Source organism: Oryzias melastigma, linkage group LG11, assembly GCF_002922805.2.
Source record: "Oryzias melastigma strain HK-1 linkage group LG11, ASM292280v2, whole genome shotgun sequence".
Taxonomy (NCBI): Eukaryota; Metazoa; Chordata; class Actinopteri; order Beloniformes; family Adrianichthyidae; genus Oryzias; species Oryzias melastigma.
Window position 1 is genome coordinate 10,194,905 of NC_050522.1, and position 19,407 is coordinate 10,214,311.

Here is a 19,407-nt window from a genome sequence, read left to right on the forward strand (position 1 = left end):
AGCCAATCAGGACATAGAACACACAGAACTGTTGAAAAAACAGAAAAAAATGTAGGCTCTCCTAAAGGCTCTCTTAGCATTAAAGTCACTGTTTAGAAAAACACATGTTATTAAAGTTTTTGTGACCATTTAGTCATCTATTATTTTTTTTTGTTTATATTTATAATTATTTTATTTTTTCTTTTGACTTATTTTACTTTTGACAGCAACACATACAATTTCCTTTCAAAATAAAATTCAACCTCCAAGGATCCAAATCTAACGCCGGGTTCACACCGCATGTGGAATATATGTGGGTAGGGGTGTCTGTGTTTGTGTGTGAATGTTGTTTTTTTTGTGTTTACAGTGTTCCCCCACTTATTTGCGTTTCTTTATTCGCAGTTTCACGTATTTGCAAATTTGTGACTCCTCTGGTTGGTCACAAAAACTACAACAACTTAAGATGCTTTTACAAAACTTTTGCTTCCAAAGGTGCAATTTGCGACGTTTCCACGTGCGGCATGAACCAGGCATAGCATGGCATTTTCTATTCTAATGACTATAGTGCGCTGGCCGTCATCCTTTTCTTTTTAACAATCAATCAAAAGTTGGACAACATTGATGTAGAATCCAATTTACAAATATATATATATATATATTTCTCTTTAAGCTTAAAGTTTATTGTAATTATAAACCACCCTACCAAATAGTTTTTCTCAGTTGTTTGACATGTTAAAATTCTAAATTCAAATTAAAAACGGAGTTTATTGGATGAAATTAACTACAAATCCTTTATATATTGAAATTACTAGCATTTTTCTTGATGATGGATGAACAAACCTCCAGACCCTTAACCTACACCAAACGTAATGTTTCAATGTTCTGAAGAGGCAACCAAATAGAAGATTGAAGATAAACTCTAATTTTTTTAAGGCCACACAACTAATATAACAGGATTTTGTACAATTTTGTCAGTTCTGACACAATCTGTTTTTTTCTCAGAGCTGGAGGTGTCTGACATCACTTTGCTTGTGCAGGTTGTCTCTCTGCATACATGGTCAAGTTTTATCTCAGGGGAACGCAGCAATCGCTGTAATCAAAACTCTTTAATTAATCCAGTATCTACACAGTCACAGAGTAAATGCTACCTGAGGGGAAGAGACTTTATATGGTCGGTGTTAGTCAGAGACTTGCAGGCGGATTCATTCTGTTTCATCCTGGTCACAAAGTTCGTATTAATAGCTAGTTATATCGTGCAGATATGTGAAAGGAAGCTAAAGACATCATTTTTATGGAAATCTGACATATATATGAATAAAGAAACTGATTTCCACTAACTTGCGTTTTGAGATCAAATCTGGCGCTTAACTTTCATAATTAAGGTTATTAAAAAGTGTCAAAGGACTTACGGTGCAGAGGGTCTCAAACACTCGCTCCGAAACAAATCCCCCGTCCAGACCAAAGAGGAAGATGGAAGCATAAGAGAGCATGCCTCCTAAGATGATCAAGTTGTTCATGTAGGGGCTGGACATCTTGATGAGTCTAAAAAAAAGGAAACGTGAATTTATTATGGATTTAAAAAGGTTTTCTTAACATGTTCTTGTTCTATTTTTTTCTGTTGATAAATGACGTATATTAGGAAAATTAAGCTTAAAATTGCATTTCTGAATTTTTATTTTTTTTATGAAATCATTGTGAATTGGGAGCAGATGAAAGAATTCTGTTTAGAAAAAATTGGAGAAAATATTTTAGACAAGAAACATTTTTGCTTCGATGCATCCACTTGTAGATGACATCAAGTGGACGCCATTTTTGTGGCATCGATCATGTTAGGTTGGGGGTGTGACGGGAAGTGGGGGTGGTGTTTCTCCATGGCAACCACAGAGGTGAATTAACTCCTGCTGCTCTGCAGAAACTGCACTGTAAAAAGTGAAACATTGGATCAAATAACAAAAGTTCTGCCATTTGTTACATTTAAAAATATTAATTTATATCAAATAAAAAAATTGGGTTATGCAAACTATCAACTCAAAATTTCAATTTAACTAGTAATTTTAAATGTAACAAAATACCTAACTTTTGTAAAGTGATCCAACGTTTCATTTTTTTCCATTTAAGTCAGAAAAAAAGACAAGTTTATAAAAATTTTGGCCAAAAAGAGCGCTAAAAATGCTTTTAGAATAGATCAAAAGAGGATCAGAGTGAATTTTTAACAGCCTCAGTCTCATTTTTCTTAAATGTGTCTGTGCTTAACCAGCAATCTCTCTAATGCTGGACACTGGACTGAATTCACGCATCAAATTTACGTCTTTAGTCAGATGTCAAATTTACTGCTTGACGTCCCCGTAGCGGACCAACTGCCAAAGTTTTTCTGGACCTCATTCGTTGCCACATCATGAAAAACATGGATGATGTTGGACCAGGCAATTCAGGTGAGCGTTTTAACTCAGAGTTGGACCTTCATGACGTTTGCGGGGTGAAGCTAACAACAAGAACAACAATGGAGGTCATCCAGCAGCTCATTTTGGTTTGGTACTTCGTATATAAAACGCATTTAATGTTGTTTGAGAGAAGACTGGGAGCAGAGAAGAGGAATACGGCTGATTTCTTGGAGCGTTCATTTTTTTAACAGTGACCAATTTCACTCTGCTAACCGGACACTTCAGTTTCTAATGGATCTACAACCAACAGGGTTCCAAAAATGACACAGTTGGGTCCGGCTTGATGGGTTAATTTTATAAAAATGCTCAAAATAACAACGAGGCATCAGAGTGAAAATAGGAAAAAATGATGTAAATAATAATGATATCATAACTCCATGGAGCTGGAGCGATTGCGCCCGCTATGACGGCCATTGCGGCGGTTCTCTGAGCAGCTAACTGCCGGTGAGCCAGCATAGCTAGCTCGTTACGCCGTCCACCGGGCGGCTGCCTAGCATAGCGGGCACGATTGCTCCAGCTCCATGGGCTCTACGACAGACTGACAAACCGTCCAGGGTCTCTGGCCACCCTACAGCCCCAGTGGGTTAAGAAAATGGATGGAAGTTCAGGACGAAAATCGCTGCATTGAGCGGCCAACTTGGATTTATTTTTCTACCCTTTGATCTAGTTACTGAAAATGTCCCTGATTGGTTGACGCGGCATGTCAACCTCATGCCCAAATCGCGCCACAAGACCTTCAGATCGTGTCTGTACACTGACTTAACATTAAAACTTGCCGCGCCGTGAATGCAGCGTAACAGTGAGCTTTACCCCTTCACCGTGCTAACCTGTGGTTTCGGTTTTTGATGTTGAAGAAGAGAAAGGCTCCAGCCATGAGCATGCCCAGTATGGTGATGGTGGACAGGATGCTGTAGAGGGGCACATTTATGTGGCGCCGTTGTGGACGCACGATTGTGCGATCCTTTGGCGGTTCCACACCTACAAAAAAAGAATAGATAAATAATTAATAAAATCAGTAAAAAAAAAAATAAAAAAAATACAATTTAATTCCAAATCCTTTTTCCTTAAAAAGCTGTGAAACCACAAACTCTATGAACATCTGAACTTTTCCCAGGTTTATTACTCTGTTCCTCTTGGATTATTTATTAAGCTATTCTAAATCAATTTCTTGGTCCTTGGGTTTCTTTAGCTGAACATTTCTGCTGGCAGTGGTTCACTTATGGGTCAGTCTTGAACTTCCTTAAATTCTCTTTTTCTCATTAATGTCCCAACTAATGGCAATAGCACCACCTTATATATTGATCTGTGAAAATAAGCTTGTTTAGCTTTGAGACGCGTTTGCTGGAAAAGCAATATAAAAAAATAAAAATGAGGAAAAATGGAGCAACGATGAGGAGAAATGGGGACAGACCAACCAAAGTTGAAAAATTGATTGATGAATAATTCAGCTGAGGGAGGGCAGTCTTAAGTTATGAATCCTCGTGTATGTTGGAGTTTAAGTTAGTAGGAGAAAGTAGATCTGTTAAAGGGTGGACTTACTTGGAGTTTTGTAGGAAGTCATTTTGCGAGTGTTCTCAAAAATAGTAGAAAACTCAGGGTATAACGGTAAATCAATTCATGCTCCTATAATCCAACCAGATTGATCCGTCTGAGGTAAATTGATAATCCAATTGAATAGAATCATCATTTTCAGTAAAATATTGCGATACTTTACTTGGTGATACTTAAATACTCTAAATATTTCCTAAATTACCAAAATAAAAGCACCTTGAATTTGCTTGGGTAAATAAATTAGTTTATGAAATACAGTTGCTGTCTTAATGTTCTGATCATTAAATAGCATGTGATTTACAATTTTACTTTTGAATAAAAATGTATTAATATTCAGATAATTCTTATGTTACAATTAAAAGAAGTAAAATATTATCTGGGACTGTCTAGGTATAAATCGCGATACGTATCGTATTGTGACACATATATTGCAATACGTATCGTATTGCCAGACTCTTGCCAATATACACCTCTAGTCAAAACATGGGATTGGATCCCTCAAGAAGTCAAACATTTCTTCAATCCAATGACTTACAGCCAATCAAATGATTTGTATCAGTTACCTGTTTTTTCTATTCTCTGTAGTGATACATGGAACGGTATTTTCCTTTTCCACCTTCACACTGTCTTGTTAGGTCGTGACAAAAGTGATTGGAGCACTTTGCGAATGCATAGAGCTGAATAACAGGCTGTTTGTCACAGCAGGACAACTGTCAGTCAACTGATTCTGCAACCCTGACTCTGTTTAAGCCCACAGTGATTTACTGCAGCTTTGATCTGACTAAACCACCAAAATGCAACAGCAGCACTTCAGCAATCCTCTTTTTTGTATTCAGCCTACTCTGTATCATAGCATAGATTTTTTTTAACATGTACATTTAATTATTTCAAAACTTTAGTGTAAACCCAGAAAATTAATCATTAAAAAATATATACTTTTAATCTTAATAGTGACTGATTTAATGTTGCAGTACAGTTTTTAAACAAGTGCCCCCTTACAATCATTAGAAAATGGATGTCATCAAAGTTTTCTTACCCTGGAATTTGATGGCATTGTTGATGAGGTCCAGCACATCAGCAATTGCATTGTACTCGCCCACCTTCACCTCCCGACCCTCTGTGAAAACAAACACAAACTCAATGTGGACACAACAGAACGGAAATTATAGAAACACTGATGAATTTAACCCCCCCGTACACAAAAAAACATATTCTTGAGTGTTTTATTCCGTTCAATGTGATGCTAAATTTGAGTGGAGTCTTAGATTATGTGTTACATTGCAAATTCATGTTTGAAGGGGTGAAACCCAACGAGAGATTTTCAGGAAACCATCATTACATCTCCATTGTGGGGAAAAGGTAGAAACATCAGATTATTAGCAGCTTCCATTGACTATGAAATTACACAAATTGGATTTGCAATAATAAATTCAACGAATAGAAATAGGACAGTTTTGAAAAAACTTGTATTAATTGAAAAAAGTTTTTGTGCTTGGAGGAGGTGGAGTATGTAAATTAACATATTTTGTAAGTACGACTTTATTTTTAATTCAATTAATCATGTGACCAACTGTGACCGCACCACTGCACAGCGGGTACCACAGCATCACACAGCTCATCAATAGTGAAGTATGTTATGCAGAATTGTTGGATCCTCTGTAAAATCCTCAACCACAATTTCCCAAAATATTTCTGTCTCCCCCTCTCACCACTGGCGGGAGCTGTCTCCAGATAATTGAAATTACTACATCTCCCAGCTGCCCCAGTGCACACTCCCCAGACGCCACTCAGCTGACTCTCATCTGACAATCACCTATTAGCAGTGGCGGGCCGTCAGGGCCTGCAAGGCCTTCTCTGCTGGCCTAAAAATATCTGAATCACAGACTGATATTAATTATTATTTATTTCCGTGAATACGTATTCTATAATTCCAAATGCTCTGTCTTCGTCCTTTCATTGCTGTCTCCCTGGTTGCGCTGCTTCCAGACGTGTATTTTCCTATTTAAGCATTAACCAATCACATTGCAGCACCATTTGTTGCTAGGGTCAAAGAAATCTGCCCGGAGGCCTTGACAATCAGTTCTGCGGTCCCTGTAGCATAAAATAATTGTCGACCAAACTGTTGCTTCAACCAATCAGATTTGGAGTAGACGAAATCTGTCGAAATTTGTCCCAATTTACACTCCAGGTTTAATGCTTCCTTACCATGTTTAACAATGTATTGCATTGGGTAAAAAACTGTTCTGGAGTCTTTTTTAGTTGGAACAGTTGGAAAAGAACCAGAAGTGGACTTGGAAACTTGCGTAGCGACAAGTGAGCGCAATAGTTTTCAACGCAGAAGCCCCAAACGCACATATGCAAGTTCTTATGGACTTTTCATTTTAAGAAGTCCCTGGAATGTTTCCAAGCCCAGTGTGAACGTAGCTTTATGATTGATTTGTCATTTGAAAAGGAAAGATACCCAACCTAACATTTTAGCTCTTCCCATTACATATTCCAATATTAGAAGAAAAAAAAAACATCTCATTTGTTGTTACGAGCAAAAGCATTTTAATCATTGCTGTCTTTTTAGCATTAAAAATGTTTCTCCATTTGCTTCTTGTTTAAATGTATGCAAGGACATTTTTTGGAGTTGGCAGATCTCACTGATTGTTACAAACTCTAAGTAAATATCACTCTCTCTGGAGCTCTGCTTCAAATGCATCTATTTAAAAATGTGTTGTTTTTTTTTTTCCTCTTTGAGAAACAACAATCATCCTCTCTGGTGTAATTTTAGGGGTATCGCAACCTTGTCAGACAAACACGGCCGTTCACTGGTAACAACGGCTTGCTCAGACTTTAGAGCAGGGAGATGGATGAAAGGGAAATATTCGTCAGATTTTTATTTTTTTGGGGTGCATGAACAAATCTCTTCCATTATCACTCCCAAATGCCCACTGGACTCTGGTCTTTGACAGCCATCTCAGTGGACATCATCATCAGTGATTTTAGCATGACAGGGGCATTGCACCCCCCACCCTTTTTCTCCTCATTCGATCCTCTGATATCAAACATCAATGCTTCAAAGATAAAAAAAAAAAACTCACGTAACCATTTCAGTGTGAAATGCAGTCAGAATTTTTACCCCGTGACTTCATAATTTTCTCATATTTGGTCTTTTAAAGTCTAAGTTAAGCATTTTGTTTAAAACGCTGTCAGAAGTTGTAGAGCTGAGGACCTAACGGTATTCTTATTGCTTCAGGTTTCTCCGCAGCTAATGGCTTTTAAGTGGGACTTCTGTGGCTCTTTACTCTTTTAATGCGCTATTTGTTAGAAAAATGACTGATGACGTTCGGACTGGACAATAGCTAAAGATGGGTTAAAGCAGGGGTGTCGGACTTAAGGCCCGATCTGGCCCACTGGACGGTTTAATCTGGCCTAGTCATGAAAAGAAAAACATATAAACTTAAGATTTTGAAAAAAAAAAAGAAGCACGTTTCTAGCTGATTCCTGTAGTGAGTTATGGTTCTTTAAAGAAATGACCGCAATGCACAATTCTGCCACTAGGGGGAGAAAAGGAAAAGCAAGACATGCATTGACAAGAGATCAAGAAATGTATAAGCAATGTAATAATAAGTTATTAGGTTACTTGGTTGATTGAAGCATTTTTTCCAACTGAGAAAAAAAACAAAACAAAGCTACAGATAACAAGTTAACCGACCATAAGTTACTATGTTATTGGTCTGGCCCACTTAAGGATCAGACGGTTTGAATATGCCCCCTGAACCAAATGAGTTTGACACCCCTAGGTTAAAGACTAAATCACATGCATCTGCACAGGGAGTTGACTTGTATGGATACTGCGTTTTTTTGGTGGGTTGTACAGAGAAACGTCGGTATCTTTAGGAGAGCACAGGTGTGTCTTGCAGTTCCCTTGAGTCTTTAACGGTTATCTTAAGAAGCATCATGAAAATTGTACATAATTGGCGTACGTGCGATAGATGTATTGTGAATTATTGGTAGGGGGAAAATGAAGTTGCACACATTTAAGAAGTACATGTAAAACTATCGTACGGTGCCCTTTTGCCACATTCTAGTCGCTCGTAAGACGTCCGTACCGGCTCCTTACTGATTGCACGTGATCCGTAAGGGAGCATACCCCTTTCACTTGAACAGGAGAAATGGGCTCCCTGCATGAAAAATCTGTACAACGTGGCATCTCACCCACTTCATCCTCGCTTGTATGTTATATAAGTGGTTGCTACAATCTGTCAGCCGCAGCACGCCCATAGAAAAAAAAGTGGATGAACATTTTTGATGGATTGATACTTTATTAATCCCAGTAAAAGCCTCACAAATTACCTTGAAATTGGTTGAATTTTATCGTCCCCATCCGTTCCCCATTTCGAAACATTACTTGACCCTGGAAAAAAGAAAAAAAAAGACACACGGTTAGTTTTTTTATCTGAGAACTGATTCATATTTGTAAATCCATATGTAACAGTAGCAAAGATGATCTGTTGCATGCGCCGTATTTCTCTGACATGAGGGTGCTGACAGGAAAAGGGCAAGTCTCAGCATCTGCCCAGTCCCTTCCATTTGATTAGAACTTTATAAAATTGATCTGTTTATAGAAGTAAACGAGATTAGCCTTCAGCCAATTCATTTGCTAATACCCCAGGAACAACATCGGCCTTGGAGGACCGCCTCGTTCAGCTGTGTTTGGACACTTAAAATTGGTTCAAATCAAGACATATTACCCATTAAAAACAGTTCAATCTAACCTGTAATCTCACTTTTTTCCTCATTGCCAGCAGAGATGAAGACACGAGTGAGACTTAGAAAGCAAATAGTAACATTTAATGGCGAAAGCCTCAGTCCCGACTGCCCTTACGGGTGGATATGAGTGAAAAATGAGGAAATTTGTATGGGGCACGCAGGGGATCCACAGGAAATATCCAGATTGTAGAGCCCCTGGTGAACCCACAGGGCTCGCTATAGCCTGTCACCCGCAGCATACCCATAGAAAAAAAGGTGGGTGAACATTTTCACTCAACAGGCTCAAAGAGAGGTCTGTAGGACCTCATTTTTATTTTTGCCTGCAAACAACCCGTATTGTGACTAAGGCATGGATGGTGTACCATCAAAAAACGCTCAAAAACAGAACAGGTGAAGAAGCAGATGCTGAGAACATTGAACTGTAACATGTTTTACAGTGGAAAGCGCGTCTGTGGTCCCCCAAAGGAACTAAGAAGAGTTCAGCTATTCAGGTGAATCCTGCAGTCGTGTTGATACTCTTATGCATAGTAACAAACCAGTGGAGATAGTTATGCATCTGCTGAAGGTAATAACTTTGTACTTTTTCCAACTCACGTCACTCAAAGTGTTTCACATAAAAACATTTTTAAAAACAAAAAGTAAGACATTGTACTGCCCTCACCCCTACTCCAAACACACACACATTTGTGCACCATTTTTGATGGCTGTCAAGTTACTCATTCACCCGTTGATTATTTATCCGCTAATTTCTTAAACATCCATCCATCCATCCATCTTCTTGACCGCTTCTTCCCTTTCGGGGTCGCGGGGTGCCGGAGCCTATCCCGGCTACTGAAGGGCGAAGGCGGGGTACACCCTGGACAGGTTGCCAGTCCGTCGCAGGGCATTTCTTAAACATTGACTTATTAAAACCCCAAAGTTCCCTCAGTTAACGAAAAACAGACATATTTGGAAAGAAGATGAAGCTTTAAAATAAAAGAAAGCTGCTTTAAACAGACAAAAGCCAGGAGTGTCTACTCTAAATATGGATTCATTACAACATTTGTTAATGCATTAGATTAAGCAACTGGCCATCTAATGTGATGAAGTTGCTGCTAATAAAGTTGATCTAACGGTAGATTTACGTGTCTTATTGTATTGAGTAAATACCAGTTGTAGTGACTTATTTTTCCTTTGGTATTTATCCATTGCACCTTAATAGGCTGAAGTTAGGCCCTGATTTTTTAGCATTCACTGTGACAGTTATGGGTTAAGGGAAAATCAAGACCACATTTTTATACAAAATCTAGAGTACAAATAAAGTTTAACGACAATTACAGAGGATCAAGATTAAATATACCCTCAAAAACTGAAGGAAACTTAGTTAAGCCTCGTAAGGACCGGCCCATGAAAATACTGGCTGACATTAAACTATTCACTGCTTTACAGGACAAGCAACACTTCTATAAAGACAAAAATCTTATTTATTGGAATACAACTATCAGGAGATTTCTACCACATATTTCTGGAAAGAAAAGCCACCATCCTCTAGGGAATATAACTGAATCATGTGGTTGTGTCAGTTCATATTTGCCATTGGTATTGTATTTATCTTCTTCATTATCCCCATTCTCATTCTGCATAGTTTGTTTTTCTCTCTGCTGCGTCATGTACCAGGAGTTTTCAAATCATTTAGCTCGCCATCTGCTTACAGAGCATCTTAATTGTGCATTTAACTGGGTTCACATGTTAGCTGCTGTGTAACAAAACAGGGGATAGATAGACACACAGATGGAAACAGATAGATAGAGTTTGCACTGATTGATTAAATGATAGCTGAAGGGAAATAGTGGGGGTGCCGGAGAGCCAGTTTTTCTTTAAAAAGACACGCCGCTTTGATGTGTCAGAGCTGGAGCCCACCCATCTGTTTGAATCCCTGTCTTTGTGTGGCATTTTTGATGTTTCTGGGTGTGATTGCATGCAGGTCTATGCTCGTGCTCTTTATATATTCAACATCATCTGTCCTTGGATGTTTAACAGATGCATCAGCTTCTTTCACCAAAATTGCATTTGCTCGTTTGATGATGTGCAACACTTTCTTTCTGACCTATGTTAAAACAGAAGGTCTTAAATAACTTGTACAATAATTTGGAAATTGTTTTTAAAAGACGTAGAGGATTTGTATTCAACAACACTTTAAGAGTGTGAGCTGTTTAATTGTTTCAGGTTTTAATGTCATAAATGTATTCACTTTAATTTCAGAAAGTGCAGTATTTGCCAATTGATTGGTTAATTATTTATGAAGCAGTCAAAATTTGCAAATACTTCGGTGTTACAGTTTCATTGTTTTGATAAAGAAAACTGGATCATTTCCAATTTTTCTGGTAATTTTATCACACATTTTGTATAGTCCTAATAATTTTGTCTGGTTAATTCAAACAAAATTGTTTCATATTTAGAATGTTTTGGGTTGCTCCCCTGAATACATTTATTTAAGTATATCTGGTACATAAGTAAAATGGTGAATGGCGTATACTTATATAGTGATTTATTACCTTCCTTAAAGGGCCAAAGCACTTTCACCCATAAACACACACATACACACTGCCAAACACTGGCGCCATAGGTTGACCGCTCTGCCTCCACACCACAGTCGCCCTAAGTACATTTAGAGTACAAAGAATGATCTGAACAATTACAAAGTTTGATCAGAAACAGCTCTAGTTTGCTCAATCATTGCATTTCATTCAGGCAAACCTGAGATTTGTCAATCATCGTCAGCAGACAGAATTTCCAGAGCCTCTCAGAGCACAGATCTTCAGATATTTTTACTTTATGATTTTGAAATCACTTTTGTACAGGTTTCATGACCGTTTTACAGTTTATTTTTCCGTGAATTAGAAGGTACACCTTTTAAGTTATCGCGTTAGTCATGATTAATTCATTACTAAAGAATTAGCACGTAATTTTATTTTAACCATGTTAATCTCCTTTTACTGATGTAATGTCGTCAAGTGTCTGTGTATATGGCACGCGCCTAAAGACATATATTATATACAGTAGGCCTGCCACGATTAGTCGACTATTAAAAATAGTCAACGACCAATTTCATAGTCGATTAGTCGTTACTTTATACTATATGGAGTCAGAGTGAAGTAAAGTTGAAAGTTATTATGACATTCTGCTAGCTTTTTGTACTATTTTGGCATGTATTAAGGTTTTTAGGCTATTTTTGAGTTTAGCTAATATTTCAACTATATGCTAGCTGTTTTTGCTAACTTAGACTTTTCTTTAGGCTATTTTTGAGTTTAGCTAATATTTCAGCTACATGCTAGCTGTTTTTGCTAACTTAGACTTTTTTTTAGGCTATTTTGGAGTTTTGCTAATTAAACAGCTGCATACTAGCTTTTTTGCTAACTTGGGCTTTTTTGTTTTTACTCAGTTTTGAAATTTAACTAATATTTCAGCTACATGTTAGCTGTTTTGGCTAACTGGCTTTTTTTTTGTTGTTGTTTTTTTCGGCTATTTTGGAGTTTAGCTAATATTTCAGCTACATGCTAGCTGTTTTGTCTAACATAGGCTTTTTTTAGACTAATTTGGCCTTTAACCAATATTTTAGCTGGCTATCAGCATCTTCAGCTATCTTCACTAGCATCTTTTGCGGCCAAATTCAGCTTACATTCTATCTGTGATAATGCTAGTGTGAATATGTCTATTTTTTAGTTAGTTTAAAGCTAATGATGGTTAAGATGTGTGTTTTATCTCCACTTTGTGCATGACCGGATTAGTCGACTAATCGCAAAAAAAAAATTCGGTGATTAGTCGATTTCTAAAATAATCATTTGTGGCAGCACTAATATACACTCAATTGACGCCCCTTTGCTAAAGTGACACTTAGCATCTTAGTAGTTCTTCACAGAACCAAGGAAACCAATATGTTTGTGGATAATATTTTTTTTATCTGATTTTTTTGTCTTGTGCATTTTTTTGTAATTGATGAAGACTGAAAGAATTACCCCTTGTTGGTTTAAAAGTAAAGGTTGGAAGTCTGTTATGTAACGAAAATGTCATAAACCCAGTTTTTTCTGTTGTAATTTTTTTCTGTTGTGCCACAATGTAATAAATTTACGTTAAAATCTCTCAAAATCAGACTTTTTACAGCAAGTATTACGTTAAAAATAATTGCAATGACGATCAATTAGATTAGTTAATTACAGGTCACAATTAATTTATTGCACAAAAAAAATATTCTCATGACAGTACTACCATTTATACATCCCTACCAAATCAGAGTCTGGTAAAAGTTGATTAAAGTTCAACCTAGTTTAACTGTCAACATACATTCAATGGCCACGTTTTATACATAGAGCGCAAAAAGCTACAACTAGCTACACGTGAATGTGAGATTTTTGAACGCAGAGTTCCACAACACGTTTACATAGACTTTTTATTGAAAGTGGTGGCTTGAATGTGTGTTGCTGAGGGGGTTGTAGCTTTAGAGCAGGGGTCTCCAAACCTTTCCTTGTGAGGGCCACAAAACTGTTTTCTCTCTGATGTGGAGCCGGGTTGGTTTGTAGGCTAGAAGAAAAAGTGTAACAATCACGGGTGTGTCTAAAAAGTTATGTTCTATGTGGGTCTCAATCGGCCAGAATGAGTAAAAAAAAAATAAATAAATAAAAAAAAATAAAAAAAATCATACATCTCTGAAAGGGTTTGGAGGGCCAGGACAAATGTGGAGGTGGGCCGCAGACCCCTGCTTTAGAGAACTACAAGCTGAGAAATGTGTTTTCACCTGACAGTCTCTGAGGGATCTGTAGGACATTTTGATTAGAGTTAAGTTAAGAGTTACAAAATCAATTGAATATTATTTTATTCCCTTGATAAAGTCCGCCCTACAAGCATATGGAAGCTAAAAGAAAAGGTACGAGTCAGTCTGAGGCTTCCAGGTATCACTTAGTACAGGTGAGAACCCTCTCAGTGACAGGCCATTTGGAGTCAAGTGAATGTCCGTCTCTGGCTGCAGGTGTGACATCCTCCGGGTTTTCAACACTTCAAGTAGCAACACTGCTAATGCATGCGTAAATGTGATGCACACACAAATACAGAGAGAAAAGGCATCATGCCTCAGGCACTTACATTCATGCTTCTCAGACAAACACTGATACCGATACAATAAACTATATCGTGACAATATGTCAACAACAAAACCATAATTATTAAACCCTCTTTCTATGCAGCCATCAAGAAAAAAATCCTCAGCATTCTGGTAGAAATCTACACTCCCTCTGTCCCGGAAGTATCCCAGATAATGTCAGTTCTTTTCTCTTTAGCCAGATCGATACTATGGAACCTTAAAAGATTGCTCTTCTGCTTCTGCAGCTGCTTCAGACACTGATTCAGCTGCAGAACTAAGCTCCCCTAAGAGAGGATTCTGTTTATTTTCTTAAGACACGAGTATGCACAGCATACATGAAGACAGTTGAGATGAAGAGCAAGCTCAAAATCCAACATGGCAAAGAGCACACACTAAAACAACCAAAAATGTCAGAATTTCTTATCAGAATAATGCCTTCAGATGGATTGATTTTATTGCAAATAAATACATGTTTATTATCACATGAAATTTTAAAACAGGTTTAAAGACCCACTCAGATTATTGTTTCAGTTATTTTAACGTGTTCCCAGTCATTTTTCCATTTCGATTAAGTTTTGTCCTACTTACTATTATTAAGAGAAAGTAGCAAAAACAAATAAAAAAAAAAATAACCACTGAAATGTTATTCCCTTTTTCCATTAAGATTCAATAAAAAATGAAATTTATGAGGTGAGGTTGTCCTTCCGTGACTTTGATGTCACCCCGGTCCCAATCGGGTTAGGCCTTTACTTGTTTAGTCTACCAGCCGCGGCGCAGTGGTAGGGTGGTCGACTCCCGATCGGAAGATTGTGGGTTTGATTCCCGCCTTGCCCACCCATGTGTCAAAGTGATCTTGGACAAGACACTGAACCCCAAATTGCCTCTGGTGGAAGGTTGCCGCCAGTGTTTGGCAGCGGAGTCTCCACCAGTGAGTCCATGGGTCTGTGACTGTAAAGCGCTTTGGGCATTCAGGTAAGGTAGAAAAGCGCTATACGTGTATACACCATTTACTAGAGTTTGCATTGATTGTACCCAGTCCTGCACATGTGGTCCCACATTTGGTAACGTGGTATAGAAACTGGTCTGTTCTTAACCAACCAAAACAAGGCAGGTTTCTGTTTTTCTGGTTTGAGCTTGTTTGGGGAAATACTGCCCTGAAACAAGTGGTTTGGTTAACTGCAATATGTTTCCATCTGGTTTGGTAAGCTCTCAACAGTGGAATGTGAAAACCATTCAAACCAACAAAGTCTTGAACAAAACACCATCACAGCTTGAATTAGTCAGCCATATTCACAGATTTTATACTACAACCTTGGGTGCCTGGTTGTGCTAAATACTGACAGTAGTTTTCCATTGACAGAAAAAATAAATAGTAGTGAGACTGTTGCATAAACACATTGGATCAATCTGAAATGCAGTGGAGTGAGAATGAAGCACTAAATATCAGTAATAAATGCTCCTCTGAGAGAAGGGCAGCTAACCTCTTCCAACAAGATTCCAGCTTTACAGATTAATGATTCGTCCCTCTTCATGATTTTTGCAGAATGTGCTCACTTCATCTATGTGGGAAGTGAGGAAAGTCAGGGATAAATCTAACAGTTTTTGCTTTTTCCTTCATTGAAGCCATCTCTTTTTTTCACACGTCTTCCGAGGACACATTTGTCTACCAAGGCCTACACAATATTTGTATATAAAAACGTGCAATTTGGATATAGGCTTTCCTTGGTTTGTGTATAGGTATTCATAAAAGACAGCATCTTAAAGCCAAAAATTGCAGGGTAAACAATTTTCTGATATGCTTTTTTAATTTTTTTTTTTTGTTGTTGTTATTTGACTAGCCATTTATGTAAAAAAAAAACTAGTTGCTTACTAAAGAAAAGCTAGTGCTTTACAGTTAAATGAGTTTGTTTCTAGCACGCTCCCAGCAGCTCAATTATAATCCTGAGTCTCTTTAAGATCTCAATGTCTTTTTGTCTCTAATTTTATAGGGTAGTCTGTGGTAAACCTAAAAAACATGTACGGTACTTTAAAGTCTTCTGCTGTTCTATATTTAAAATAAATAAAGTTCAGGTATTGGCAAGTTTTGAATTGTTTTACTTGAAAAATATATCCACAAATAACAAACTAGATGTTTTTTTCTTTATTAATCCCGTATAACCGTTCATATCTTATTTGATACAAACACTTTTGAGACCTCTATCTCCCCAATTAATATAACTGCATCCATGTTTTCAGGCCTGCAGTTCATCATCATTCCACTAGGGGCAGTAGGAGGGATTTTCCTGCTCATTTCAAAATGGCTGCCTCCATGAAATGTCAAAATCACTTTTGGTGGGAAAAAGTTTTGCTAATTTTCAAAACTTTAGGGTGAGAAAAACTCTTTTAATGTTTTGATTTTAGCGACTAATTCCTGTATGGAAAGAATGCAAAATGTGTTGATTAATTATTTATAATACTGTTTTACGAATGTGGGAGCAAATTGTAGACAATGGGTTAATAAGGTGCTTTTTTCCTGTCAACATTTTTGCATTTTACACTAACTTTGTTGTGATAAAAAAACAGGCCAAATCATCATCATATCATATTTGATAATATCTATATCATTTTAGAAATGTAAGTGGAAATTTTCTTTATGCAGTAGATGTCAAAGGATTTAACATCTTAATTCCAAAAGATTAGAATCGTTCTATCAATTCATTTCCATCAATTCTTGTGGGTTTCACGGGTTAAGTCACTAAATTGAAAAAACTTTGAAACCTCACAAAATCTATTTCTGTTGATGATATTGATTTCCCAAAAGTCAATAAAATTCAAAGTATAACACTGTACAGTAGGAGTCATGAGTCAGTATTGTGATGTGATTTTTAACAATTTGCAAGTGTCACCTAATCTGAACTACACCCTAAACATCAGATAAAACATGCTCTGGAAGCTGGTCCGATCTAGGGTGAAATAACAAGCCGTCTGACTCCAATTCATTTGAAGAACCACTTTTATAAAAACACTGCAAATGCTTCGAAACTCACCGTAACACCATAGAAGTTGGTCTCGTTCATGACGTCCAAAACCATTTTTCCTACTTCACGGTCGTCCACTGTGAAGTTGTGGTAGATATTTTGCCGCTGTTTTATCCGGAGGAGTTCCCTTACTCGGGTCAAAGTTTTAGCTATTACCCAAATCCCATCGTAGGCAAAGCCGTGAAACTTGCTCGCCTCCACGCCTTTCTGCTGAAGTTCTCTGCTGTATTCTCTCTCATATTCTTTAGGAGTCTGAAAGATAAAGAAAACAGACAAAATATTAAACTTAGAAACCATAAACTTCTTTGACTTCATTTTAATTAACACTTTATTTGTTAATGTTGACTAGAAGAATTAGTCATTCTTAAACCACTAAATTTGTATGGTTGTAGGAAGACAGACCTTACGAAAGCCTTAAGCAAAATTATAGTAGTTCTGCTTAAGTTTAAATGAAAATTGTGTTTTTATTGAAAACTTTTTCTTTTTTTCTTTTTTTTTTTTTTTTTAAACCTACATGCTCACTAAGCCATAAAAGACAGGAATATGTATACTATGACGGTATAATCCTGTCATGAGAGTCAAATTTGTCAAAAATCTTGTTTATAACTGGCATGAAAGTTCAAATCCTCAGTGACCAAGATTTCAGTCCAGCTTTTCCTTGATGGCTTTATACCTGCTTCGAAAACTCATTTACAACCTTGCATGCTCTTAAGTGTCTATGCATGCGATGTGTTTGGAGTAAGACAGGAGTCTTTGGTTTCACAAAGGTTGCATCATGTGTATCTGCCACTTTCATAGAAACAGTTACAGAACCTCTACATGCCACTCGGGCAACTGGCTGGAATACGAAAAGGATTTATTGAAATCCATTTTACACTTTTGCTCTCGCCTCCTGAAGGTTCAATTTCAAATTAATTTCTTTTGGTGTCACTCACCCTGCCAGAGATGCCTTTAATTGGTCGAGAGCTGAGCGGCTCAAAGTCCACGCTTATGTATCCCTCCATAGCCGTGAGGAGCTTCTTGGTGGTACAGTTGGTGTTATTGGCTTGTTCCCACCAGTTGCCCTGGTACCAACCCGGAATAATCCACTGGTATTTACTCCCAAACATATTCAGATTATATGCCTGTAAAAAGAGAGGGAAAGGAATTTTACAATCAAACTGCATTTAGCCTTAAATGTTTACGATTAAAAGAAGACGAAAGTGCAAAAATATTAAAAGCTTTAGGATAAAAAGAGACTTACACAGCAGAAGACTTTAGAGGCCAGGTTCTCATCAAACTGACCAATGATGATTCTAACATCGTTGTCCTATGAAAAAAATAATTTGTATTAATTTAGAGCACACAAAATGAGTAAATATCATATCGGCCATGTGTAAACAGGATATTATTGCATTCAAATTATGCACTCCCTTCAAATACTAATACGATTCAAATACAAAAACTAAAAATGGAATTACACGCTGAAAAAGAAAATCTAATTTTCTATGTAAAAGTATTCCTTTTCTCATCCTGTAAAGCAAAGTCTGCATTGAGGGGTAAAAATACTGTTATAGCTTTTTGTCTGAAGTGAGTCACACGGCTTACAGAAGGTGTGATGCATCTTTTTAAAGCCAAAAACAGCTTGCCAGGCATTTATTTTAATGAAGTCCCACATGTATTCCATATTCTTTACTCTTGAACTTTATTAAGGCCACTAGAAGGGAGGAGGTAACAGACCCTAGTCTTTAGATCATCCTTACACGTGTTAACGGTGTGATGAATGAAGTGGGGGTGAGTAAACTATTTAGATCATGGTGTATGACTGTGTGCTTGCATGGATGAATGATATTTGTTATGTGAAATTGCTTTGTTCGGTCAGAAATAAGAGAATATAGCTTTGTGAATGCTTTTCCATTTACCATATTTTCCGTACTATAAGATGCACCTAAAAGCCTCTTTTTTTTTTTTTTTTAAATCACAGTGCGCCTTATAATCTGGAGTGCTTTATATATGGATTAATTCTGGTTGTGCGTATTGATGTTGAAGTGATTTTTAGAGGTACATGGCGCTTTGTTAAAATGTTTGAGGGTTATTGTGAATATGCTAATGTATAGTGGTGTCAGACTGTGTTTATTATTAATGTGTCACTAACTAGGTTTTGAGTTAGTGTAGTCACAGTAACCATTGATTTAACAGTATTTGTCTATTTCACGAGTTACTAACAGGACTGAGAGTTTCAGGTAATTTGAATACGCTAACGTTGCTAACATGAAGCGGCGTCAAGCTGTGGTTCTTTTTGTGCGACTAATAAAGTTAGAAGTTGTCTCACTAACGTCAGTTTTAGTAGTATTTGTTTGCATGTTTTACGTGTTACTAACAAGGTTAGGAATTACACTTGTTTTGAATACAGTAACGTAGCTAACATGTTAACTGTGTTTTTCTTTTTACGTGTTACTAAAAATGTTGGGAAATAGCATTGTCACAGTGATGTTTGCTTTAGTGATATTTGTTTGTTTATTTCATGTGTTGCAAACAAAGTTGAGAGTTACAGGTGATTTAAATATGC

General features: G+C 37.2%; 1 protein-coding gene across 1 annotated transcript in view; it reads right to left on the reverse strand.

Annotated features, from left to right (window-relative positions):
* The window catches only part of gabbr2 (gamma-aminobutyric acid (GABA) B receptor, 2), a 199,458-nt gene that overhangs the window by 62,110 nt on the left and 117,941 nt on the right, over window positions 1-19,407 (reverse strand). Inside the window, exons 5-11 of the mRNA XM_024297033.1 lie at window positions 18,103-18,168; window positions 17,795-17,983; window positions 16,869-17,111; window positions 8,313-8,373; window positions 5,008-5,088; window positions 3,248-3,398; window positions 1,389-1,521 (exon numbers count right to left, since the gene is read on the reverse strand). Of these exons, the coding sequence (XP_024152801.1) occupies window positions 1,389-1,521; window positions 3,248-3,398; window positions 5,008-5,088; window positions 8,313-8,373; window positions 16,869-17,111; window positions 17,795-17,983; window positions 18,103-18,168 (924 nt within the window). The remainder of the gene's footprint in view (window positions 1-1,388; window positions 1,522-3,247; window positions 3,399-5,007; window positions 5,089-8,312; window positions 8,374-16,868; window positions 17,112-17,794; window positions 17,984-18,102; window positions 18,169-19,407) is intronic.